At 41.2% G+C, this 27,654-nt stretch overlaps 1 protein-coding gene across 30 annotated transcripts in view; it reads left to right on the top strand.

The window, feature by feature from the left end:
• The window catches only part of adgrl2a (adhesion G protein-coupled receptor L2a), a 235,410-nt gene that overhangs the window by 143,474 nt on the left and 64,282 nt on the right, over positions 1–27,654 (top strand). For all 30 annotated transcript variants that reach the window (XM_078168809.1, XM_078168811.1, XM_078168814.1 and 27 more), the window contains exon 2: positions 11,766–11,951. In XM_078168809.1, the coding sequence (XP_078024935.1) occupies positions 11,876–11,951 (76 nt within the window). In that variant the 5' untranslated portion in view covers positions 11,766–11,875. The remainder of the gene's footprint in view (positions 1–11,765; positions 11,952–27,654) is intronic.

Below are 27,654 nucleotides of genomic sequence, written 5' to 3'. Positions count from 1 at the left end.
ATTCAGCTGCTCATTTTAAAGGGGGGAGGGAGGAGGGTCACAAAGCTGCTTACTAGTGCATATCCGAGTAAATACAGCGCATTATTATCATGGACTAAAACCAGGGCCCTGTGCATCCAAAAAGGGCTCGGTCTCTTTTCCCCAAACAAACATGTTGTTTTAGATGAGTGGCAACACTAAAAATAAATAAGTGACACAAGCTGCTGAACTCAATAACAGCTTTTCAGTGGATGTGACCTCAGCGAGCAAATCTCTGACCTCAACTGTTTATTTGTTCACCACGTTTCAGCTTCAAGCATGCAGGCAACATCAATGACTCGGACGCTCTTTTTTTTTTTTAACCTGACACTTGTTAAATGTGTGGTTTTGTCTGTGGATGTGCTGGGTTTTTTTTGTCCCCGCTGCTTTACTTTGCTTGGCCACATTGTATTATTTTTGCATGAACGCAACAATGATCGTCCTCATGCTGAAATTGAGAGGATGAGTTTGGGAGAGTGTCTGGGCCAACTGCCGAGCTCAGTTTGTATAATCCCTGATTTGTTTTGACTAATTTAGCCATGGCAAACTGGATCACACAACAAATGTTTCCTTTCTGGTGTCCTAATGTGCTCTCCGACCAACAACCCAGCAAAGTATTTGTGTGCACATACTAATTGGATTGGGTTCCTGGACAGGGGAGTATATGCTACATATTGCATGTGCTCTGTGTATTCCAAGGTGATTCGTGCCGTGTCAAGGACTTATTGGACTTGATTGGCAGGTACTATCACCATGAGATGCCCATATAATGGCAGGGCTCCCATTCCTGACCTTCCTATTTATCTAGCTGTATTAATGTCAGCCTATTAATTCCTAAGCGGAGGAACATTTGGCAAAGACACCGTTTAACGGGCCTGGCTGAATCATTCTTATCTCAACAGACCTGAAAGGAATAGTTTTGCGCTATCAGCAAGTGGAAATGACATTTTGAAATTTCATTTGAGATAATCCACTTCACTTCCCAGTAAAACATCAAAATTACAACTAAAAATGTATGGAACCTGTATTAAAACTTTGTTACCGTGGCAAATCATCTGGCTATAATCCGTGTGGACAGACAGGTGTAGGTATCTTTCAGCACTAATGGGATTTTGTTGCATTGCTAAAGTGATTATGAGGCGATGGATTTAATATATATTCAGGCAGAGGGCAATGTAGCACTCAGCGCCTGGGATACAGTTGAACAATAACATGTGAGACTGATAAAAAAACACATTACATATTGACATTTTAATAAGATTGGCCAATATAATGATACTATACTGATATGAGACGAGATCTTGTCTTAGATTTTGGACTTTGTAAGTCCCGAGTGTTGTCTTTTCCTGGTCTTAAATGTTTGCATTACACTAAGGTGATCATTTTGTGACCGTACCTTAACCCACTTAGTCCTTATATCCATATTACTGATGATTATTTTTCAAAAATGTCATTGTTTAAATATTTGTGAAAGCACCAATAGCCAACCCTACAATATCAATATTCAGGTATTTGGTCAAAAATATTGTGACAAAGATTTTTCCCTTTCGCTCAGCCCTACATTTTAAATTTAGAAATGTTAACTAATAAACATGGATTTCTCACATTTAAAAACCTGTTTTAAAATCTGTTTTTGACAGTGCTTCCCTTTTTTTGTCCTCATAAATGTATTGATGAGCGGGAGTGTTCCAGCTTTTGGCCCATGATAGCTTTTTTTAGTAGCCATATATTCCCGACCAGTGGGGAGTACTCTAATCGATTAATTGAGTCGCTCATAAAAATGATCAATGGTGCAAACACTAAGAGCAATGAGCATGACAAGCGCCACGCTTATGTCACACGCTCCAGCTCTCCTGCATGCTACTGTATTTTCTATGGATGTGTGGCTTGCGTAACAGCTGTAATGATTCATTTAATCCAAACATTATGATCCACAGATTCAAAAACAATTGCTTTGATGTACTCTTAGATGATGAAACGGGTTAGGTAATATCTGAAAATGATCAGCAACCGTGAGCCTGGAATACAGTGTCTGTCTTAATCAGACATCTCTGGGCATAATATGGTGGAACTATCTGAGATATTATCATCTGCTCATGATGTTCTGAGAAATGTTATACAACAGATTTAAAGGAGCAGTGTGTAGGATTTAGGGAGATTCAGTGGTGTCTAGCAATGAGGATTGCAGATGGCAGCCAGCTGAAACTTCTCCCGGTTAGGATTCCTTTAGTGTTCATCCTTCAGGAGGTTTTTACCGGGAGCCGAATTAATAATGTTTCTTCCTCACAGTTTGGCACGTTGTAGACGGGCCGCTCACCCACTGCCTTCTATGTGTGCTCACTCTTTTTCTGATCCAGATGTTAATAGGTTTTTACTGTGAGCCGAATTGTCCTAGCACCTGTTAATGTGTACTCACCTTTTTCCTCCAATAACCAAAGATCCAGGGACCGGTTGCACAAGACAGTTTCCTCCTTCACTTAAGGCTTAATTTCTCCTTAGCTGAGGGACTTACACAGTTGCACAGAATCCCTTAAAAGGTTTTCTTTGTTAAGGAAAAATGTTAACTTTTTTTTTTTTTAACAGGGGTACAAGTTTCCATGGAGACTGTTTGATTGCTTGGACTCACACTTGTGATGCCTGTAATCTTCTCACATACAGAGGTTGGCTCATAATTAGATAGTGAAAAAAACGGCAGAAGAAAAGAAGACGAGAAATCCATAGCCTTTTGGTCAGAGGAGGAAAAGGTTATACTTCAGGAGGAATACAATCATAGAAAGCACAAACTACAAATTAAATTGGATTCACAAAATTAAAGGTGTATCCATTGGGTTCTTCCGGTCGCAGAACACTTCTCGGTTTGTGTTATTTTTTTTCATTCATCACCGTAAACTCGCCATAAACTCGGTCATGTTGCAGTTAAGATAGAGTCAGAGTTCCCTTAGGTTTGTTTATTTACCTTGCTTTGATTGCTAAGGTCTTTTGTGCAACAGTCTAGGGATTGCTAACGTAAAAGACCGAGAAAACCTCAAATATCTAAGTCAACATTTTAAGGAAACCCTAAGGAGAAGACTTAAGGGTGTTTTGTGCAACCAGTTTTATTATGAGGAAACCTTAACTTGTAGGACTTGTAGGAAAATCTTAACTTAAGGTGTTTCATGCAACTGACCCCAGACGTTCAAAGGTTGTTGTTTTTAACCTGAGGCTAAATTATCCGCAGAAGTCTCTTTTTCTCCTTAACAAACGGACTCTGTGATTTAAACTATCAGGGAGGGGCTGCTAACTATGGAGGCTGGCGCAAAAACGTGAATGGCCCTATCTAGAGCAAGTGTTTGATTTGTCTGTTCTGTGCTACTGTAGAATTGTGGCAGTGCAAAATGTTAATTTCTGTAAAAAAAAAAAAAAAAAAGATATGCTCTGTATGTAGATTTAAATGGCTCATTCCAACACAAACACAATAATTCTTTTTAGGTGCTTATGTGCCAAAGAAAACATTCTTATTATATTATATTCCACTTCTACCAGTATATCCCTTTAAATCCTACACGCTGCCCTGCACGATAAGACCCTCATGCCTTTCTTTGTTTTTCCCCTCTCCCTCCTGTACCTCCTACATCACCCCACCCTCAGCCCCCTCCCTGAACTAGTCAAGCTGTCCTGTTGCGCAGCATGCGTGTTTGACCTGGTATTTCTCGGGCTGAGCTCCCATCAGGGTCAGGGCCTGCATGCGTTTGGGGCACCAGCAGTCACACAGTGTTTGGTTGGGTGTCATTCAGCTCCTCTGGCCCTGTGCTGCTCTCAATCATTCCCACAGCAGAGAGGTCAGCCTCTGATTCCTCACTGCCCCATATCTGACTCAGTGGGGCTCCAGACTCATCCGATCACCAGCCCAATCTCTCCCCTCTGGAGTGCGAATTTTCTGATTTACGCTTGCAAATTGTACATCTTCAGCAGTGTCAAAGCAGGAACACAATCTCTTTTGGGAATATATTTCCTCCACAGCTGAGGCTGAGTGTTCTGTGACTGAGCCCTGTGTCCCCAGGTATTTCAGTTTTTCCCTCAAAGTGGGTAAGAGAAACAGAGATAAGAGGAGTCTCATAGTATGTATGAATTCATGTATGAGGATGCTGTTGGGAAAACCCAATAGAAACCAAATGTGTTCCCTCCATTCAACATGTGGTGGTCTGTTGGTTCTGATTTACATTTCAGTGAATCTCCGGCCCCATATTTCCCTTCCTTTGCATCCCTGTGATGTTCCGTGACAATTAACATCCCGACTCTTTCTTGAGGTTTGCTGAAAGCTCAGGGGCTAATTCAAGGGTCAAGCAAGACTTGCAAGCTGTCAATCTTTCATTGTAACTCGACGCCCCCTCCCCCACTCAGGTTCTTTTATTCTTGGTTCCCCCCCCCCCCCATTCTCCCAGACCTCGTTTTATAGAATGGGGCAACTCTTCTTCTATTCTCCTGTGGCCCTCCAACAGCTAGAGAGGGACAACCAGGAGCTTTGTCTAAGGAGCGCGGCATTCTTTGACATCTGCCTCTTGTTTTCAGACCCCCGCTGCATTCAAAATTCAAACTGTCCTTTTCAATCAGCCCTCCTCCCCTCCCTTCTAATAACCCCCTTCCTCCCAGTTACTAAGCCTTTTATTTTTTATCACAAGAAAGCCAACTGGGATCCTGCAATTCACAATTTTGTCACTCGGTTGTCGATTAGAAAGCATTCTGTTGTATTGCGAATATATCAGGCACACATATGTTTAAAGCCTCTGGGCCCATGCCCCTGTGGCTTCTCCATTTCTCAGAGTACTTAAACACATGTCTGCAATGACTTCATATTTAGCCAAAACAGTGTGATGCCTGTTGACATTTTAGCAATCTGTGCTTAACAGTCACAGAAAATTGCCTTCATCGTGTGTCTGGTGCGTCAGAAGCAGCCATGTTGATCACAATTCTCTTCATCATCTCCGTCCCCACCCCATGTACAAGGCAGGCACAACAGCACATTGTTGCAGATGCTAAAACCTGCTCGGAGATCACACCCAAGTCGAGGGCTATTTATGAAAACAGTCAAGGTACGATCGCCGTCGGTTTCTGTTTCAAGGCGGGGAGAGAAAAGAAACCCCCAGCTGAGAGGGGAGACCTCAGCACGTTTAATGAGAACGGCAGTCTCCCTCTAGTCTGCGCCTTTGGTGTCTCAGCATGTTAAACACTCTCAGCATGATACAAAATATATTAAAGTATAGGACTGTTATCATCGATTTACAGAACACCCATCCCCATGTACTAGGGATCTACATTCTGCATTTTTTTTTTCGTGGCAGGGGGTCTCGACTGCCTTGGAGGCAAAACTGTGTAAAGGCATTTCGTCTTTGTCTCCACAGTCTGACACAGGAGGTCTGCTGAACACGCTGCCTCTTTTTTTTACACTAAGCAATGATGACGGGGAAGCAAGAATAATCATATTGATTCAACACTGTTATCTCAGGCTGAGACTTATAATAGTTTGTTTACATGTGTAAACACAAGCACCCGCAGCCACCAAAGAAACACAAATATACTCAAATTCTTTTAACCTGTTCCAGATGTAATTAATGTGGGACACAGGTATATGGTGTTTATGCAAAACCTAGGAGGTTTAAGCAAATTTTGGGCACAGAGCTTAATCCACTGCATTATACTGTATCAGGGCAATCAGCGTGCAGTCATTCAAATACAACCGGAGTAAGACAACAGACTAATTACCACAACTACCATGTAAAACCTTAACCAGGTTATCTTACTTGTGTCAAGGTCGTAAGCCGAGCAGGCATAGCATCAATCTCCGGAATTGCACTTGGCAAGTATATCCCATAGTGTCTGTGTTTTGATTCTGTGCACGCACCACAGAGGTCACAGAGCAAACCAGATGCAAAGTGGGACTGTATTTGATAAAAGAGTGACAAGGCTAGGAATGGTGGGAAAATAAAACTAATATTTTTGAGTGACAGTGAAATGAATTTATTGCTACAACTCACACCTGAAGTGATAGCACCTGTGTGAATCTGGTTTGTAAAAATTTGATGTTAGAAGCAATTATCACCAGAGATGTCTCTCAAGTTCCCTATTATAGGCCACTACTTTTACCAGTTAAGGCTGTTTTATAGCTGTATTTAGGCTCTACAAAAGCAGCCTGCATCATTGTGAACATTAATACTTGCATGTGATGTGCCAGCACCTCCAAAAGGCTAGCTGGTGGTGGAGTTTCTGTGCTGCTGTGTTGAGTTTCTGTGAAGTACAGTATAGTCTGATTAATTCAACCGAAGCCACCAAACACTCCAAACACATTCGGTATGGTACCTTTGAGACCAAAAGTAACCCTTGAGACATGGTACCTAGACCCTAGGTCTGTTTAGCGTTTCCACTGCAAATAGTACTCTTAAATGTGGGCGTGGTTGTTGTCACTCGCTGTATTTCCTTATTACTGGTGACACAGAGGGAAGTCTGCACCTTGTTTATGGTCCACAGAACAAGGCTGTACGCCAACATTTTCAGAACAACTAGAACAGTCTGCAGTGAGACTCTCTCCATGGGATATTTAAAAATAGTGGGTTTGTGCATTTAGTCCTTCTCAGGCAAGCTCAGGAGTTTAGTGTTGACGTAGCCCACAGGAACTACCCTCCACGACACTTTTTGTTTCTCCAAGTGAAGATAAGAATTTAATCCATCCACATAATCCGGTCAAAATGAATATATATAAACGGTTGAAGATCCACTCATTACTAAGGGTGTGTCATATAAAAGCTAATAGTACGGTCAACGTTGTCGGTGAAATTTAACGTGTGCTGAGGGATTCACATTGCAAGTAAACGTTCCATCTTAAAGGTTGCCCGCAGTCAGCCCAGTGCAATAAGTTTTTTTTTTTCTCTGAGTCCAGCTGCTGCGAGAGGCAGCAAAACATCCTTTCCTCTACTCATATGAGTCCTATATAAATCACACAGGACTTAAAATCCTATTTAGTGGGGGCTTTATTTTCTTCATCATTTATCGTTTCTTATCTTATTCAATTAAAGTAAATATTAGGGATGCACCGAAATGAAAATTTGTGGCCGAAGTCGAATAAAATTAAACCCTTGTCCGAATACCAAGTACTGAATACCAAATACTGTTGTTTAGTTTTTCATTCGTTTTTGCAGACGAACACCCTCCAGATTAGTGTTGTCACGGTACCAAAATTGGGACCCATGGTACGATACCAGTGAAAGTATCACGGTTCTGAGTAGTATCACGATACCACAGTGAAAATGAGGCAGATGTGCCTTTTGTCATTTATAAAAAGATAAATCACTTTTCTATAATACATCAATGATATTTCAATGGAATAAATTACTTATTGACTTATTCATACTTCAAAAACAGCATCAATAAGTGATTAACATAGGGGGGATCAAAATAAAATAAATAAATGAAATAAAAATCAACCAGCCACCCTCCTCCCCTGACAAGTAAAGAACAGTCCCTTCATATGTAACGAACAGTCCCTAAAGTGCAGTGAGGTTTGTGGACCGTTACCTGCCACAAAGAGAGAAATGTGAATGGCTCCTTTCTCCTCTGACACGTCACATATCTGTGTGCTGCCACGGCTCGGTTGTTCAGGTACTACTGGGCAGTCATGACACCAAGAAGATGGCATTATTGGAGCCGGACTTCTCCGTCGCCGGTAAGCCATTATCTTGCGTCGCGGAACACTATGGCCGCCGTATTTGACAGGAATACATTACTGTCTGTGTCTGTGACCCCCGTTCAACCCACAATCGTCGGGATTCGCCTTTCGTTTCTGCTGCTGGTTGAAATCTGTATTCGCACAGCCTGCTGAATGATTTATTTTGCTCGCACAAAACTATTTTTAGTCGCAAATGCGAGTGCAGTGACGGACGGAGTAAAATATCGCCACACTCCCGACATTTTACTCCGTCCGTCGCCGCACGCCGTTTGATTGCATTATCAAAACACGCCACTATTATTCAGCCTTGCTTTTCACTTATTCCACCGAATACCGAATGTGTGTTTTTTTTTACAATATTCGGCTGAATATATTCGGTTACTGAATATCCGGGGCATCCCTAGTAAATATAAGCATAATTTCCACTGTGGGAAATGGTTTACAGTTTATAAAAATAACCAAGAGGTCTGCGTCACTGTGAGGTGTAGTTAGGTGCGCATCAGGGTCGGCGTAGGTTACAAGTCTATTTAGAGTCTGTGGAAAATGTCAATTGAAAAAAACGCCGCCAATCCATTGCAGAAGTATAAATTCCGCTTAAGCCTGTATATAAATTTAGACACTAAATAACTCATGTAAACAGATTACTGGGTACATTGGGTTATTGTGAACCATGCAAACACCTTAGTCAAACTGTTACTTTGATCTGAGCCTTCACAGTAAATTATTTTGTGCATGACAATATAATGATTGAATGGGATTATCATCACTCAAATGTAAATGTGTGTGAGATCTAAGTATTGTCTGTCTCACTAAGTGGACAACAGTAACAGCTAAGACTTTGTGCACACAGATGAAGCTCCTTTAGCCTATATGCTCACTATACAGCTTTATTGTGGAGACAATCTGCTTAAGGCCTCGTTATACTGTGTGGACCTCGAGTGTAGGCTGATTATTTGTAGCCCCCTTGCCTGATAAACTTAATCGGTGCCACATGCACAGATCAGCTGAAAGACAAGTGTTTTGTTGGAATCCAATATGTTTTGTTTCCGTGATCAACTTTCATTTGTTGAGTCTCATGACTGCATATTATTCCATTGAAACTAAATACACTGTGGCTGCGTGTACTCTGCTCCTGTTAACCTCTTTTAAATGGCTCTAAAATTAGAGGTCTCAGGTGAGGCATAATGTCATACTAGATGAGCTGATTATGGCAGGCTTAATTATAACTTTGTTGGCTAATGTGTGCACTCCGCATGTTTTCTCGGTGATGAATTATTACACTGTCTGAGAACTCAGACAAAAAAAGTAGATCAAAGACTCTTCGGGCTTGTGGATATTCTCCCGAGTGGAGGAGCCAGCCGAGGCTGATTTGTGCAGCTCTGACTGTACATGACAAACAGAATTCCTTGCCGTCTTTTCAGTTGAGTTCTCTTGTTAGCTACTAGTATGATGGATAACACTCTGTCCCTTGAATCTTAACAAACAATTGCAGGCTGTAGACATAGGGAAAAATGGCATGTTGTTTTTGAATGTGCTAAAAAATAAAGAAAAAAAAAACAGTTTCTAATGGGGTCCTATGTGCCTTGTTGCCAGAGTGATGCCATATCCCATGGTGAATGTGCTAATGGTTCATGGGAGTGAGAGGACTGAGCTTAGCCCAGCAGTGTAAACACACAGACAAAAGGGAGCCGTTAATAGTGTGAAACGCATGCCTGGGCGCGCAGGTAGGCATTAGGTTTCACCCTACACAGCGCCAGCACTGTATCCATGACAGGGAGGAGGCCATTTGCTTTTGTAGCGAAAGAGAGCAAAAACAAACATTCAAACAGAGTCGTACAAGAGGGACAGGTATGGATGAGGAGGGGAGAGAGGAATTCTGGTTTGTGGAGATGTAAGGGAGAAAGGGAGGAGGAGGTGAGGGGGGAGGGGTTGGGGAGATAAGGTGGTTTGTGGTCAGTCACAACAGAGAGAAATGACCATTTGCTTGGTAGTGTTTGTTTGTTTGGCCAGGGCGCGGGGGTGGAAAGAGTCACAAAACATCAGTCAAATAGCAGTGCTGTTACATTAGGACCACTGCTGAGGTAGAAGTGAAGTGCCGGTAGAAGAAAATTCAGCCTTAAAACAACTATACGGAAGCTCATCTAAAATGTGGATCTTAAATTACCCATGTAGACGTTAGAAAAAGATGCTCCAGTATCATTTTTTGCAATACCTGCTTTAAAAAAAATGAACAGTTGAATACTACTAGTCCTGTGTGGATGTTACATGAATGATTTTGTTGTTGTATGGCATGGCTCTGGTTAACTCCTAAACTGGTGGGACTTTCCAGTATAAAATATTGCCAAATTGCTAACATTTCACTAACAGCTAACAGCTAACAGCCGTTGCTTGTGGCTGCTCTGTGCAACTTGCAGTGTAGGCTACTGTTTTAGCCTTACAAAGAAGAATTGATTTCAAGGATAACTGCTTTTTTATATGGTTGTGAAATACTAAGTTTATGAATAAATTAGATGGCATTGACGATACCCGATCCAGCATTTTAAGCAGTATTGGAGGTATTTCCAATCCTGGTATTGGTATCAAAACAGCTCCAAACTACTAAAATATCATCAGTATTTGCCCAAACAAGATAGTATGCATCCACCTCTAGCATAAAAAGAAAGTTTTTCCATTTACTACTCAGACACCAACCAAGCTAATGCAAACCAATATGACAGTAGGAGGATGAAAAGCTTTTTGGCTAATGTTCCTCAGCTATTACCATGGATATTTTTAGCAGTTAATGTTACTGTCAGTTAATTTAACATTTCCACCATGTGGTTGTAGAGTCTTGATGCCGTGTCCATTTTCAGTTTGTCAGTGCCTGGTGCAACTCTCCTGGAGATTCCACAGATTTTTTTTTTTTTTTTTTTTTGATTTTTTTTTTATTTTTTTTTTATTTTTTTTTTTACTGTAGGGCTGATTTGAAATTTCAATCTGCTGGAAGCTTTTGTTCCACATCAGAGTGAATTTTTGGCAATGAGAAGTCTCAGCACATGGTGAAGTGAATCAACATCACTTTAAAATCCCTATTGATATGTCACTTCAGCCCTGTCTGCTAGAAATAAGGTTTACATATAACTGATTTTAAATAGCAAGTATGTTGTGAGGGAAACATAGTGCAGGGCAAATTACATTTTATATTACAGAATGAGGAAATGTTGCTAATTAAAGTCTCCTGGCAAGTTGCAAAAATGTTGACACTGGAACATTCCCTGCCAGAAAAGGTAGCCTTGCAATACAGTATCCAGTCAAAGTGACAACCGCATAATTTTTATTATCTTTTATTAACATTTAATTGGTATCATGAGCTTTCCTTAACCTCAATCAAAGTGCGTTTGTTGCCTAAACTTAAGATAGGAGTCTTAACATGAACCCGGAGTTCTGGTGTCAAGGTCCTGCACTTTGTATGATCGCCATCCTTCCCAACTTCCCTCTGAAGCCTAAGCAGCCCATTAATGCTTCGTTACCTGAAAGAAATATTGTCAATGAACATAATCCAGGCAGCGATTACAATATAGAAAACAGTCTAGTAACATACAATGTAATTTCAAGGACACAGGGTTGGTCACCTTGTGCTGTGGGAATGATTTAAAGATTGAAAAATGCTATAAAAATGTTAATAATAGGAACAGAAAATATAATTAGACACAGCACTGATAAGGTTGGCATCACGAGAAGATGGACAGGGCAGGCCTTATCTGTCTGATGACAGCTCAGGTCCCACCCCTCCCTGCCAGTGAAACAGTTAGCATTCAGCAGCCATTAGGGGATTTCCCTTCTCAGGATTATTGACCTTCTGGGCTTATTTTAGTGGCTTTGCGTGGGTTTGTAGCATTTCACAGCTTAAGGTTTGTCACATTTCTGCAGTGGAATGTAAATGCAGCATCAAGTGCCTTGTGGCAAGAGTGTGACAGGGTGAATTCCTCTGTGAAATCATACAGGGACAGAGCTCACCACGTGGAATAAATTTCATCCCCTAACTGAATGTCTCTCTTGGTCTGCTCCACAGGTGAGAGGATCAATGATGAGCATCTCTGAGACCAGTTGGCTTGGACCTTTTTAATCAGAACCTTTTTAGTCACAACACAAACCCGCCACAATCCATCAACGCTGGGCGCCATGGCATGCTCCCTGCGGAAACTACACACCTTCTGCTGGTTTCTCATCACACTAGCCCAAGTACACTCCACAGAGGGTAAGTACAGAAACAGTTGTCTTTGCTTTCCCTTAAAAAAAAAACGCTGATTTGTTCTAATGCCAGTGCTCTTATAGCATCTTTTGAATGAGTATTGTTTCAGGCTCAATGACAGCCGGCGCCAGAAAATATTTTTTTGCTATTGTCTTATTTAGGAATATAACACGAGCAGTGAAATTGTGACTCAAGCCAAAGCTGCTCCTCTGAGTGCCGGCAGTGCCTGTGTAAGTAATGCAGCTCTGAGGACAGTGGGCACAGGCGGATGGGGGATAATCTTGAGTGGTTTCATTAGTTGGTAAATTGTGATTTGTCTGAGATTTTCTGCTTGAAAGCGTCAGTTGTTCCCAGTGGCATCAGAGCTGGATCCATTTGTAAATTCCCCACTAAAATTTTCAGTCTCATGGCAGACCCACACAGATTTCACACCTCGAAAAATATAAAGCTTGAATGTGTTTTAATCATAGTGCATTTAGCTTTGATTAAATCACTCTCAGCTGTCTCGTAATTACAAGATTTATGCATCCAAACCATATCTCATAAACTGCATCCTGTACATGTTAGTGTTTAATCAGGAGAATAGAGGTGCATTACTTTGGATGTTTAAAGATTGGATTTTGAATAAACTTAAGTTGGCGTCTTTGCAGTGCAATATATCAAAACAGCCGCTGCAGATTTGGTTTGTTGGTGCCAACTGTTGAAGCCTTAGCCAAAAGTTCACTATAATTGCTGTGCTGATTTTTAAAACTCAATAATGTAGGATTATTGATTCAAGTTTGGAAGGTCTGGTTTATCGAGATGCTTAATTTACACTATAGCAAGTCACATAAAAATGATATGTGTTACCAGATGTGTTTCTCATGTATCATCTGGCTTGGATTAGATCATTCATATGAGAAAGAAAAGCTCTGTAGGCAACAGTGCATTTAACGAAATGCAGACAGTCATAGAAAATCAAGTAAAAGTGACTGTACAAATGTATTCCATATATGTTGGTGCTCTGACATATCGTTTATAGAAACCTAATGCAAAGATAAGAGTTTGCAATTTCAAGGTGTAGGTATGTATAAGTAAACCTATTCAGGGGCAGGAAAGATAGTCGCCACCCCAGAGAGTTTCTGTCCACGGTTGCAGCGCTTCTGGTTTCACCAGGCGCACCAAAGAGCTCAGTAGTATTTGAAAGGTGGGGAGCCAGTTAGGAATCTTGATGCTACATTACTAACTCCCAATGGTTGGTCATGGTGCATCTGCCAAAGGGGATTCGATAGGGTGAAATTTCATTTATGCAAAGGCCCGGATACACTAAACCAAAATCAAAGGTCAATGTGACAATGACGCTTCACCTAGCATCATCTGTGTCTCGGCCAGAAAATTGCACATGAACACACTGTTAAGACTACAGCCACCAGCCAGCTAGCATGTATGTTTTGCGCCTGCGGAAGAAGAAATAACTGTCCATACCAGCAGGTGGCGGTAGTCTGTATTTGTCGCTCAAAAAGGGAAACCGGAAGACTGACAGGACAGTTTAAAGATGCTGGTTAGCCAGTTAGCACATCAATTACACAGCCCAATGCTGAAAGAACAAATTATATTTTAATATAAACAATTACAAACCTTTTCTGCTAAAGAGCTCAATGCCTTAAAAAAGTAATACTAATTAATATAACAAGTTAGTTTCAATCTTAAGCCCTTTTGACTTCAGCTGATTGTTTACTTTCCTCACTTCTGTTTCTCTTCTCGTGCACTGAGCAGAACAGTCAATGAGTTTTTCATTGCTGACAGGCTCCACCATCTCCGAGACTGTTTCAATGTCTGAATCGACCAACAAAAAACAGACAAGGTCTGACTAGTGCCAACGGTGTGGGACACAACACAAAAACAAGGGCGACAGATGCTCACCATTTGCAAACTCTGAGCTCGTTGTGTCAGGGCCTTTATAAGACTCATTTTTGACAGGTGACTCCACGTTATTCTGAGGTGACCCTTGGCAGTCTAAACACTCCCCAGGTAAACACAGGGAGTAAGCAGTGACTCCAGTACATGAAGAAAGGTTTATTCAGGGGAAAGAAGTAAACACAACAGAGGAATGAACTCATTATTGATGGCATTTGTCATTCCACTTTTCCTCTTGTTGGTTCTCCTCCGCCCTCACCTCCCTCCCATTTCCCATCCCAGCTGCAGAGATCAGCCCAGAAACAGTTCATTACAAACAATATCCCCAAGTAAACATGCTTCATTAAACTGCGTCTACCCCTAATATCTTTTTAATGCATTTTTATAATTGAATTAAATGGGTTAGTGGAATGCTGTAAATAGTCTAAAGTTTGGTTCTTTTTCCCCTCGTTTTTTCTTTGCTTTTGAAGGAAGAGATACACGCAGCCAAGATTGAAACTGTAGCTGTGGGGGATCGTGTTCCTCTCTGACCTCCTTCTATACAATACATGTCTCATCCTCCACATTTCACTGCATCAGTTCCACAAGTATAGATGGCTGTGATCTGTATTTGCTCAGCTGACTCACTGCCAGTCCTGGCCTTTCATCCCCCATTTTACTTATTTTATTCACATCTGAGAAATTGCTTATATGCATCCACAACCCCAGTAGCCTAGTCAGTGACATTAGTTTCTAAAATTGAATTGGCTTATTATTTTAATTATGCTATAGTATGGAATAGTGTTAAACATATCAAAGGAGCCCTGGGGCTTAAAGCTTTGAACCTAATGATATGGATATGTAATTAACCATGCTATACTGGAGATATCATTTGTTTGTTTTTACTGTTCCTTTTGTGAACAGCAGTATTTAGGTGCAGTATTGTGTACAGTCAACTGCTAAAACTATAATTATTTTGTTATAGCGCAGGTAGTTCTATACACTGTGATTGTTTTTCAGTCCTGGGACGTACATTTGAGCCAGTGCTCCTGCAGTATGCCCGTAATCCTACAAAGCCCATGAGGCCTTGTTGTGACATTGATACTGTAATCAATAATATATCAGTATGGACATAATGATATGAGACTAAATATCATCTGGGGTTTGGGTTATAACAGGCCGACAATTCAAACATGCTCCCAGTTTCAAAGAGTCATTTCTAGGGCTGAAACAATTCCTCCAGTAACTTGATTACTGAAAATAATCGATGCAAATTATCTGCATTAAAGCTTTGTTTAACTGTTTACAGTGCACTGTGTATTGCACGCCTCAAAATTGTACATCCATGCTTAAAACAGAAAACGTGATTTGATAGCACAGATTGCCAAATGACGGAAGAGAGAAAAACAAAGACAAGAGACAGTCCAGAGAAAACAACAGAAAGCGTCCAAAGTTTGGGATCATTTCAAGCTGAAGCAAAAGGAAAACTCTGTACAGCGCATTTATTGTAAAAACCAAACTAGCTTACCAGAATTGCACAATGTCAAAATTTCAGCATCTCAATAGAAAGCATCCAGTCCACAGAGCAGCCCCGGCACAACCTAATGTTTACATTAGCATTAGCATTAACCCCCGTCTGGGCTTCTGGCACATGGAGCTCCCCGCTCATCTGCCTGCAAAGTCCACCATATGATAAGAAACCCTGAGACCCCCACCGGGCAGCACGGAGGAAAGACAAACTGCCTGTCACACTGCAGTGGCTCAAAGCTGTTTGAAAATTGCCAGAGTTTCCTTTTTAAGATGGTAAATCAATCTGGTGGCTGGTTAGACTTTTACAAATTGATAGCAGCATTTGATTTTCTGTTTTATTGTCTTTAGCAAAATTTAGTGAACTGTAGTCAAGTTTTGAAAGCCTGAGTTTCATTTATGTTTTTATCGTTATAGTCTGTCTCACACATGCACAAATTCAGATATGACTTACAGGGGGACATAGCAAGAAAAAGCAGGAGGGAGGGAGTTACAACTTGATAATGCTTCTACGGTGTCCTCACAAGTCAGAAGTGTCCTCATAAGGTCGGTGTGTATACCAGTGAAATGTCTTTATATACAGGTCGCACCAACACATGAATGCGCACACACACAGTACTTCCCTCACAGCAATGCGTAAAATTCCCCAAAAATCTAAACACCTGAAGGTGTAAGAAGCAATTGGAGCCCTAATTATTGTATCCAATTTAAGCACTAAAAATGCAGATTTTTCTTAAAAAAGGAAACTAATTGGTTGTTCACTTAAGGGATCTTTCTAATTTTTTTGTTTGTATATTTACTATTGCTTTTTAATAAAGGTAAAGTATTATCTGATTACTCTATTAATTGATGGATTAGTAGGTAGAATAGTTGATAACTAAAATAATCGATTGCTGCAGCCCAAGCCTTCACATGCAAATTCTGCAATTTGGCCTCAGTTTCATTAAAGAGGCACCCATTTTACACATGGAGTTCAGTTCATTACATGGGGCACTACTCAGCCTGTTAAAACAGTTGCATCATGTCTTTAGTGGCTCTGGGGGGAGATTTCCAAAGTCTGAAAACCCCTGATGATGCCATCAGGGGTTATCTCAGCTTGGGCCTGAGACTTTTTCTTTTCTTGAGACTCTGTTCTTGACAATTTTTTAACAGAGTTAAAGTCTGTATTATAGACTGGGGGCAAGGAGTTTGAAAGACATGGGTATTTAGCAGGCGGAGAGGGTCTAACAAAAGATATTAAGTTGCATTGGGGAAGGGTTAGGAACCTTTTTTTGTGGCGCTGGACTCATACTGTGGACTAAAAGACATTTGACCTCTGCTGTGACAGGCTTCTCAAATTTATTTTTGTGAAATACTGAATTGATGGAGCACCCTAATACATCTCATTACACAGCATCATTTATTGAGAATTTTTTTAACACAGATGAGCATTTTAAGGAAGGTGAGGTAGGTCAGGAAGTACCAGACTTCTCGGTCTATCACTTTAATCAGTATGCTTTACTCTGACCCGCTTTGATATTGTTTTGCATCAACACAAGTTTGCCCTCTGGCATTCAGAGTGATCTTCTTTGAAGCTGCAGGTTTATTTCCTTTTGTTCTACCGGTGTCCTCTGCAGATGTCACCATAGCAACCCACCAAAAATGAGATGAAGGTGTAATTTATGAAGTAATAATGTTTTTTTGCAAAATGTAAAAACTGTGGTGATTTCCTTGCGACACATGATTAAATTGGCTCACATGTCTTCCAAAAAATAATTTAGTCAAGTCTAGTGGGGTTGAAGGGATTTGTCTGTATCAGTGACAGAATAACAATTCACACCTAGCTCAACCACACACTCTCTTCAAAGGCTTTCCCGAAGATTGTTAGAATTACAGTGAGACAGAATTAGATAGCAGAGCAAGGATTCTGTGTCAAGAGGTAGGAAGGGCAAGGTTTGCAACATGCTAGACAGAGTGCCAAGAATACATCAGTGGAAAATGTGCCTGTTGTTACATTGTCTGCAGTTGATGCGTCCCACCTTATTGTCAGCAGCTTCACTGATTTGGAATCGTTAGTGATCAGAAAAACATGTCCAGCTTCAGGCATTGCCGGCTTTATAGAGTGCAAACTGTGCAATAGGTAAGAGACCATGCTCTATAGAGGAAGCAATGCAATGTTAAGTAGGTTGTGAGGATATTCATGTAACATTGGTTCAATAACAATCACGTTCTGTAGATTGCATGTTGTCTTTCCATTACTATGGGGCCTGTGGTGATTGTATCTTTGAGGTTATGGTTTCAGGTTCATACTTGTATTTTGGGTTGCTACTAGAACCTGTTTACATGCTTTAATGTTCAAAAACACTATTTTCCACACACTGTCTGTGCTGGAAGACCTGTATTCACCCTCTTTCTGACCCGCTCCGTTTTAGTGCCTGTGTCTTTTAAGATCCACACGCACAAAACTAGCATAAAAAAACTAGTGGCGATGAAGGCTGCGGGCCAAAAAATTGCACAAGAACACACTGCAAAGATTACAGCCAACTAGCACTTACTGTCTTGCCTGAGAGAGAATGAGTAACTCTCCATACCAGCAGGTGGCGATAGTTTGTATTCATCTTGAAACCAGAAGACCATCAGGAGAGATTCAAGATGCTAGTTAGCCAGTTAGCAAATTCGCAACGCAATCAATTGTTGGAAGAACAAATTATATTAACGGTGAGCTAGCAAACATTAACACAAACAAGTACGAATGGATTCTGCTAAAGAGTTCAATAGCAAAAAAAAATCTTTCCTTATATGAAAAGTTTGTTTCAGTCTCACACATTAGTGAAGTTTTTGTTTGCTTTCCTCACATCTGTTTCTCTTAATGTGCACTGAGCTGAACTCTGCTGTCTGATACTGATTCTGCATGCTGAATCAGCTGACAAAAGCCAAGAATGGCCAACTAGTGCCAGTGATGCGGGACACATCGCAAAAGCTAGGGCAAAAGATGCTCGCCAATAGCCCGACATTGACAGACGGTCTACCGTCAGCTTGATGTGTCAGGGCTCTAAGCCCTGTCTTTAAAAAGCCCAGTAGGGTCTTCCGTATGTGCACATCTCTGCAGCTGGGAAAATGACATTTAGGAATTGCAAAATCAGCAAGATATTAACAACATGTAGCAACATGTTGCAGGGTAGGCTATGCAATTTAAACACTCTAAGTAATGTGCCTGGAGCTGATGACCATAGAAATAATTCAATCACAAGCTGTTGTTGTCAAAGTAGACAAAACATTTGAAATAGAGTATTCGGATCAGTCTGAAGCCTTGGGTTTTTGCTCACAGAGATTACATTTTCATATGTTTACCTCATTACGTAAAAACATTGACCGCATTAAATAAGTACATTTGACACTGTAATATTATAGAAGAAGGAGGAGAAAAAGCATAACACATCCCCTTTAAGGGTACATAAAGAGCTGACCATGATATTAAGGCTGTGTTTCAGTGGCAGAACTTGTTTGAACACGTCTGACACAGAGAATTTCTGTTCCCTCTGTACACCCTGAAACCACACCATTGTTTCTTCTCAAAGCTTGAAATGTTTGAAGTACTTGAGATTTCTCAAGGGCAACAAGGAAGGGCACCTTTAAAAGTCCTCTTTTTGTACCATGTGAAAGGAAAAGAGAAGAGACTTAAAGCGTTCATCTCAAAGTGAATAGAGTGAAATAGACAATCAAGGTGTTCTGAAATGTAATTACTGGAAGTAAAAGCCCAGGGCTTATTGTGAAACCGAAAAACTACGAGAACAGGATCCAGCACCTCCCAGTGCTGTGCCACCACTTATTTGCACTGGTTAGCCTTTTCTTGTAACCATGAAAGCGTATTTATAAAACTTTATGAAAATGGTTATACCTGGATTTTTTTTATACTCTGAGAACTTTTCCTGCCCTGATGTCAACCTTAACTGTAATAGGGCAGGCTGATAATGGCCATGGAAAGCAGATTAGTATCTAACAGGTAAATCCAATCAGCTAAACATCCAGATCATAAGCCTATCCTTCTGCTCTTTATTCTCTCCACTAGGGGCCTCTTTCTCAGCAGTTTTGCTTTTTCATTTTATCTTAAAGAGAAAAAAATCAAAATACTATCTGTCAAGTGTCAATGTGTGGAACCGCGGGCAATAGGCCTGTTCTTTTGAAGTACTAATTTGTGCCAGAGTTGTGTCCGTGGAAAAGAACAGTACCCCACTGCGACGCCACACTCCTGTTCCCTGACCACTTAATTTGGTATTTAAGAGACTTTGAAAAGGCTGGCCCGTAGCTAATTTGTTAAAAGAAACAAATCAATTTTTAGGTAATTATTTTATGCAACACTCATTTGCCTGTTAAGCTAGGTTTTTACATCTTCCAATTTATTCATATTGGAAACAGCACTAAAACAGTAAAGGCTCAAGGGGTGAGTTTTCCCTTTGTCTCATGTGTCTTTAGTAAACAACTTCTGTCGGTTTTGTCTTTCCACCTCCCGCTTGATGTCATCCTGGTTGTTTGTGGCAGACTGAGGAATCTGGCTTCCCGTGGAGCCAGGCAGGCGTGGGGCCTGTGTACGAAGGCCCACCATGCTGTCATGTCTCTTTCATCACCAGCCAGGCTTGGCCAATAAGGAGATAAGGAGACAATGACTGGGAGAGCAAGCAGTGGCAAGGTGTAACCACGGCCCCTGGGTCTCCTCCCTGCCGAGCACTTCAAATCCTCATTAGGATTTTCAGCAAAGGAAGGAGGGATTTTTCTGGATTAGGGCTTTGTCACTGGTGGCTCCAGGTTGGTGTTTGTCATGCAAGAGCATGGCGGAGCTCTTGACATCTTGCCACCCTCCTCCTTCCCACCCAAAGACAGTCCCTCCCTTCACCTGGCTACTGAGGCAGTTAAAAGATGTTCCACTAACCCAGAATGTATGAAACTCATATTTATTAACTCACTGCCCTTGCCAAAGGTTTTTAACGCCATCCGAGTGGCCTATGTTAGGTGTCTGTGGGTTTGGGCTGCTGCATCAGCGTTCTTCTTAATGGTTATTTATGCAGAGATAACCTTGGGAAGCATCATTAGTTTGTTGTGTGCTGTCGCCGTCCATAACTCATGCTGGGATCTCGGCCGTGACACCGATGCAGCAGTTCAGACAGGAGACACGGTGCCTTGTTTCAACTCCAATCACTCTCCTCCATGTGTTAGTTATAGCAGGGACACTGTAAATGGTATTTTATGAGGCTATTTATCCCTTAACTTCTCTCTTATTTCAAGGTTCCTGAGCTGTATTTTTTTTCTCTTGCAAGGATGTGGCTATTTGTTTAATTAAGTCATGAGTCTCGCAGACTCCTCACACAAAAACAACAGGACTGTGTTGCTCGATATGGTGCTCAACCTCTAACATGGTCCTTAATTGGGTTTCAGACTTGTCTAGGAGAGTGCTTCAGCGTGACAGAGCCTCAGACTTAGTGTGAAACCTACCTTCTCCCATCATTCTCGGTGCTGATCTTTGTGGATAATGGGCATTCACACGGGTCTCACGAGGCCCTTGCTGGGTGGGATCTCAGGCACCCTAGATTAGTCATCTACCCACATGTCCCTATCTGTCTTGTATTTTACCGTCATGCTTTGTCTCACTTTGTTCTTGCTCAGGTAGAAACATGTGGGCCCCTAACAAGTATATCCCAAACAATCTACAAAATATGTTCTGATAACCCATCGAGTCTCCTCTCTGAATACTAAAATACGGGAACAAAAAACCAAATATGACTTATCAATCTCCAGTGCAGTGGTCTATAACCAAAGACCTATTATTCATGGAACATTTGTTGTGTTGTGCTTTTGTTGGTTGTCTGTGATCGGGCCATGGCAGATGTGACTAGCAGTATGTGGGCATCTTTGTATAAGCAGGCTTCAATTTGTCAGAGATATGCCTCCAGTTTTAAAGTTTTTGTTTGCTCCTGTGTTCTGTATTTGCTACTTGTTGTGGTAGAAAGAAAACGTGTCTCTAACTCGCTACAGGATCAGATTTTAAAGGTTTGGTATATGTAGCGCTAAAGGCATGTGTATTGAGAGAATACTCGTGTGATAACAGAAATAGCACAGGCTCTTGGGTTCTGTAATTTTTTTATGTTGCTAGAGCCTGTGTAGTGGACATCAAGGACTGCAGACAGACCTCACGCAAGGACTGTTGATGAAGTGCTGTCTGGAAGGGGCAGATGAGGAGAATGTTTTTGATTATCCAGTGTAGATGGTATTTCAAACAGGAACCAGCATGTACACCTCGCCACCAGACAAATGAGCCAGCTCAGCCGGTCAAAGGGCAAATGTAGCTTGGTTTCCTGTTTGCTACTGTAATGCCGTGGAATTTTAAGGTGATTAGACTGCAGCGTTCAGGTCACACGGAGTGCAGCGTTGCAATATTCACTTATAGGCCTCAGCTTTTCCTGTGAATTAGAGACTGTTAGGAGTGAACTGTTACTGTGCATGCCATGTCATACTGCGAATTACATGTTTTTATCAATGTGAGCAATTTAGTCCCTCTGCACCGTCTTGATGATGACTGATTTTAGCAACCACAGCAACCAAGGGATGAATGCATTGAAGTGGTCTTGTGAGAACTGCTATTTATGAAACCATTGACTCATGCCTGTGAGTTTTCCATCCCATATCAGCTGAAATACCTAATGTAAACAACAACAATCTGCAGGTGTTCAAGGGGTATGTAATCACGTTTTCATTGTGCGGATGCTGTTGAAAGGCATGTTCACTGAAGCACAGGAAAGTGTGGTTATGGCTTGGATGTCGTGCAATGAAAACTGATTGCAGAGCTAGTAATGACAGATTCTGTTAAGAGAACATAATATATCCAAAGGCTTAAGATTTCACAGATTTTACAGTTCACGCTCAAGAGTCAGATGCAAGATATCCCTGCTTGCCCTTAGTGGAATCCTCTTTGTCCTCTTACTTTCAGTCCTGATTTAGAGCAGCTATAAATCCTGAAGAGGCTCCTGTAAACGAGGGGTGGTGAAACTACGCCCATAAATATAAAGGATTTAGAACCAGGGCCTTTTTGAAGGAACTCTGAGTGCCCATTTATGAAGCTTGTTAACTTACAGAGTTTCACTGGTACATTCACTATTTTCCCCTTTTTGTTCAAACTTCTTATAGCCTTTTCTTTGCAGTTAAGATTGTCCAAAACCTGCCTGACCAAAGCGTGGCTGCTACAATATGCTGTGTGACAATATAATAAAGTTGGTCAAGCTCATTGCCACATTAACTCATTTAAAGTGAAGAAGTCATTAAGTGTCGGCTTATTTGCTGTCTAACGTCCGGTCGGGCCATTTGTGCTCTTGTAGATCACTGCGACTTGACTGCGTGTGACTTGACTTTTGACCTTCTGAGTCATAATGACCCCTGAATGCGTCTGTATGTCAAGGGCTTGGGCCCCTGCTCTTAACCCCCCCCTTCAAGTAAATGATGGGCTGAGGAAAATAGTCATCAAAGACAGATTTCCTCAGTAGAGACGCTACAAATCAATATGAGTCAACCCTTTTTAGTATATAAGGGTGTCTGTTATAATACTGACTGAGCCCAGCTGGACCATTGCCTCTTGCTTAATAGTTGCTCTTGTACCCTAATTTCCATCACACACACACACTCCCCCGCAAGTCCCCAAATTATTTTTAAATAGCCAACAAGCAATAATTAAGGCCGATAAGCATGAGAGACATCTGATAAATCCTTAAATGAGAACTTCAAAGTGCCCCTGCTGTGACATGTGAGGGCTGGAAACAGATGGAGGAGTGAAGCAGGCTTAGTCTGTGGACTTGATTCAAATGAGGTTAATCCAAATCTGAAAGTTTCTAATAAAAAATGTTGGGGGGAACCTTCCTTTGAATGTTATAACAATCAGTTCACTGAGGGGAAAAAATACATATGAGATGGAAGGTCATCAAGATAATATTCAGCGTCTGGATCATAATGAATAGCAGCCAATAAATCCTTGATAAATTGAAACAAGAGTAAAATTCAATTTTCGCTTGGCCAGCTTTCTCTTCAAGTGTTATGAGATGGAATCCTTGAACCGCGGGAAATCTAAAGATAATAGTTCTTTGATAAAGAAAAAAAAAAGGAACGGGATTCCTTCATCAAAATAAATACTATTGTTTCCTTTGTGTTGCATTTATCAGAGAAGACGTAGGTGTGCAAAATATGTGCATAGCCTTGAGTGAGTCCAGTGAGGAGACAAAAGCCGTGGAGGCCAGTGTATCTGGGTAAAATAGCATTGTGTCACGAAACAATCCACCTAACCTAGAAGCCAGTGAATCTGCAGTCTAGTCTGAATAAGAACTGCATAAAGAATTCAGTTGGAGCAGCAGTCGTGTCATCAGGCCATGACTACCCGGTTGGTCAGGGAATTTAAATGCCAGGTGGGGGTCAGTTGAAGCAGTAGCTGAATAATGTGGCACAAATGCATACACATGAGAGCCGAGTCCCGGGAAGAGGAACCACTGCTGTGGTCTGCTTGAGGAAGTGCACTTTGGGAATGCAAACCAAGCAGATGGACCCTTCTCATTTGTGTGTACAGCCACTGGTGACCCATTGGGAAATGCTTCCTTATTGAATCGAGGAGCATCAAACGCTTCATTGGAGCAGAGAAGGAAGTCTGGGCTACCCAATGTATCTGAGTCCATTTTTTTTTAGTCATTTGTAATGTTACTGTGGATATAATGGAGACCAAAGGAAGAACTACAAACACATCACAAATCCAGTGTGAAAGGTCTTTGGCAAAAAAGAAAAAGACTCACATCCATATCACTTTTAAACTCTGGATCATTTGATATCTTCTGAAATTTGTCTCTGATAAGTCTGAGTAATGAGGTCCAAAGAGCTCACTGCCGCTAAAAGGCACCGTGACTCTTAGCAGGGACTGCACTATATCAATTCTCCTCAGGAATGAGTCATAGGCACAGTCCACTACTAATCAAACAAAACACATTTAAAGAGCAGTCAGCTCACTTTCAATTTGCACAGTTTTAAATGTGAGGTTAAAGTCTGTTTTAATTTATTGCAGGTTGGACGCTCACTTCCTGATTTCTTTTTTTATTTATTTATTTACTTTTTTTTAGAATTGAACCAAATGTACCTCAACGCTGTCCTAATTAAACGGGCCTTCTGCCTGTGACCTCATCTTAAAAATCTTAAAATTTATTGTAATTTAAGACTCAAATCCACCAGTGACCATTTGTTAAGGACCATGGGACAAAATTTATTGTTTGATGGTCATCGCGGCCATTTCATTACCACAAGATGTCCTTGCTTTTTTGTGTGACCTAAAAAGCATCGCCCCCCTCACTCTCTCACACACACACGTACACACACACTGCCTGGCCCCAGGGCTATCCGATATTAGACAGTGAGATGACATTGTGTGCTTGTGCGAGTGCAGTCAGCCGACATGTGCAGATGATGTGAAGTCAATAATGCATTATGAAAAAAAAAGGGATTTATGACCTTGATGAGCCCCATAGAGCTTAATTAGGCCTTAAGGTTGATTTACATACAAGTGTACATGGAATTTGATGAGGCTGTGTTTTCCTGCTGGTGCAGTGCTTTTTCATTTTGTCTGGCGGCAACACTTGATGCCTCGTATTTGTTCAAATTCTTCCAGATTAGAAAGAAAAAACATAAACCTTTCTTGGCTATACCAGACTTTGCTGGTGTCCGTGTTTTTGTTTTTTTTTGTTTTTTTGTGAACACAGTAAAATCATCAAGCACTAAGCTACAGGATCAGATTTCCTCCCGTGCAGTGATGGCATTTCCTGTACAGGCTTACCGGTGCTGGCTGAGGCTGAGGAATAGAGTTAATGTTTAAAAAAAAAAAAAAATCAGTGACGGGGTAAATTTCTCCTTAAAGAAGCCCACTTTTAACACCAAAAGGAGGGGAAAAAATCGGAGCCCTTTTTTCCATGGCGTCTATTCAGAGAGAAATGACAAGATCTTTTTCGGAGTCCTGTACCTATATCAGAGATGCTCCTGATAGCCCCCCTGCTGTTGCTATGGAAGTAGCGGAGATGTAAATGAACTGGAGTGAATTGGATGGTGGAGAATACAAATGAGGTTGGAATGCTCGTTCCCCTGCTGCTCTTTGCCTCTTCTTCTCCCAATATCTCTCTCTGTTCCTGTCTCCCTCTCTCTGTGCAAGTGGGTTTCAAAGACCTGACATTACCTTGTGTTCCACGTATTTTGACACTACATAATGTGTTGTGGGATCTTCTTCTTTTTTATACTGTATGCTTTTTTTTTAATGGCTTCAGATCAATTTTTTCTTTTTCACTTTTTTTTTTTTTAAAGCCAAGACCACTATGGCTTTGTGCACATTCCTTTTTTTCAGTCTGGCACTGTGCGTCGTGCTAATGGATGGATGAAATAAGAACAGAAAAATCAATGGTTTTTCCCCTACAGAATAGCTTTGGCTTCTCACTGATCATCTCTGATATAAATATGAGCTAAGATGTCGTGTCAGTGTAATCGGTGCCACATAAGTCATAGCTTCAACATCAGTTGTCAAAGAGTTTAATAATCTACAGATGTTACTGGCTGAATTACAGAGGAGAAAAAACCTCTACAGAAGTGACTGCCGTTTGCTGTTAGCCATGCCCAAGAAAATGACATCAGCTTTCAACACACATACGGGGAAAAAAATAGAAACACAGCCTTGAGTTAAAGTTAATGTTAAGAAATTCAAAAGAATAATATCTGTCAAACCAGTAGTGTAATTCTTTTCAGAATGGCCACACAAAATCAGCAGTGTACCTCATACCCTGCTGTTTGCAGGATATATGCAATATTTTCTTTCTTCTCCTCCTCTGTGTGGACCTGACTTCTTAAGAATACATGCTGTTGTAAAGGATATCTCTGGATTATAGAATCAGCACTGTGGGAAGAGTCTTGACTTAAAGGTTTCTTTTCCTTCACAGACTTCCTTTGCTTGTACCATAGAGAGAAGCGGGGAAAGGGGTGGGGTGGCAGAACTTGGAGGACTCAAGCTGCGTTTCCTGTGGCTCCAAGCTAATGCCATAGGCCACACTTTCCTTTCACCCCAAATCCCCCCAGCAAGCGACCTTGTCGACTCAGGAGTGCAGAATAATGGCGGGCCAAGAGGCGATGCTAGCTCATTTACAAGCAGCTGTTTAGCTCTCATCAGAATGAGCGAGGAGAATCAAAGGGCTGCGTTAACGGTTGGCGACAAGCGTCGGGAGCGTCCCCGTCACTTTCTTCAGTGGCTCTCGACAGAAAAATTATCTGGTTTCACATCAAAATAATCTGGAGACCTCTTTTGTGCTCCGGCCACAATGATGGCAGCGTGAGTGGCTGAATAGGCCTTTTGATCAGCTTCTGCTTTGGCCCTGGACTAACTCTGGAAGCATGTGTAACTCAAGTTACAAAGGGTCATTTTAATATGAAAACCATTTACTGGAGGCAAGATAGTCCCGATGAAAAGCAGTATAGTTCATCTGTCATTGCATTTTTGCTGCATAATCAGTGTTAGGTAATGATGGAATATTAAAAGTAACTGAGAAGGACTCAAGTTTGTTGCCCTCAATAAACGTACAGCTGTTTGCGAAGCTGCACTTTAGCTGTGTGTACTCTATGTACTTTATGTCTGCAGCATGTACTGTATGTCCCTTTGGGTTTGATCATAGTAATGTCTCATTTCATGGGACTACATGGGAGAAGCTCCCTACATGGCTGATGAAGATCCTAATGACTCCTCGTTTGTGTGAAATAGGAAGACATTTTGTTCATTACCTCTGCTTCAGTGACACTCATATCCTACCAGATGGTCACTTTCCAATTGATTTGGCTCATCTGTGGGAAAAAAAAAATGAATTAAAACATTACAGCACCAAAGAGACAGCGCATAATGGCTCCACTTTACATACGGGATTCTCTCGCGGTTCTTCAGCTGCAGATTCTGTATGCGCCTAATGTAATGCGAAGGTTACACATGGTAGTAAATGCCAGCCTGGGAAGCTTTAAATAGAGGTTCCTCATTGGTGTAATAAAGTGTTATAACCCATGGAAATAGAGGTCCTGTGCACCAATCAATGCCAATTACTAGCATGTGATGACAGCATGTACAATAAGCACATGTCAAAAGGTTGAGCAATCATCTTCTAAAGAAACCAAACAGCTGTTTTGTAGTGGACAAAACAGAAATTGGCTCTAATTTGTTGGTTGTAAAATATGCACTATTTCCAACGCTTACATTGTAATTTCAGTCTGTGGGTGGAAAGAAAGAATAGAGGTCCGACTG

The sequence above is a fragment of the Epinephelus lanceolatus genome, chromosome 6 (assembly GCF_041903045.1).
Source record: "Epinephelus lanceolatus isolate andai-2023 chromosome 6, ASM4190304v1, whole genome shotgun sequence".
NCBI lineage: Eukaryota > Metazoa > Chordata > Actinopteri > Perciformes > Serranidae > Epinephelus > Epinephelus lanceolatus.
This window is presented reverse-complemented; position numbering and strand designations above follow the sequence as displayed.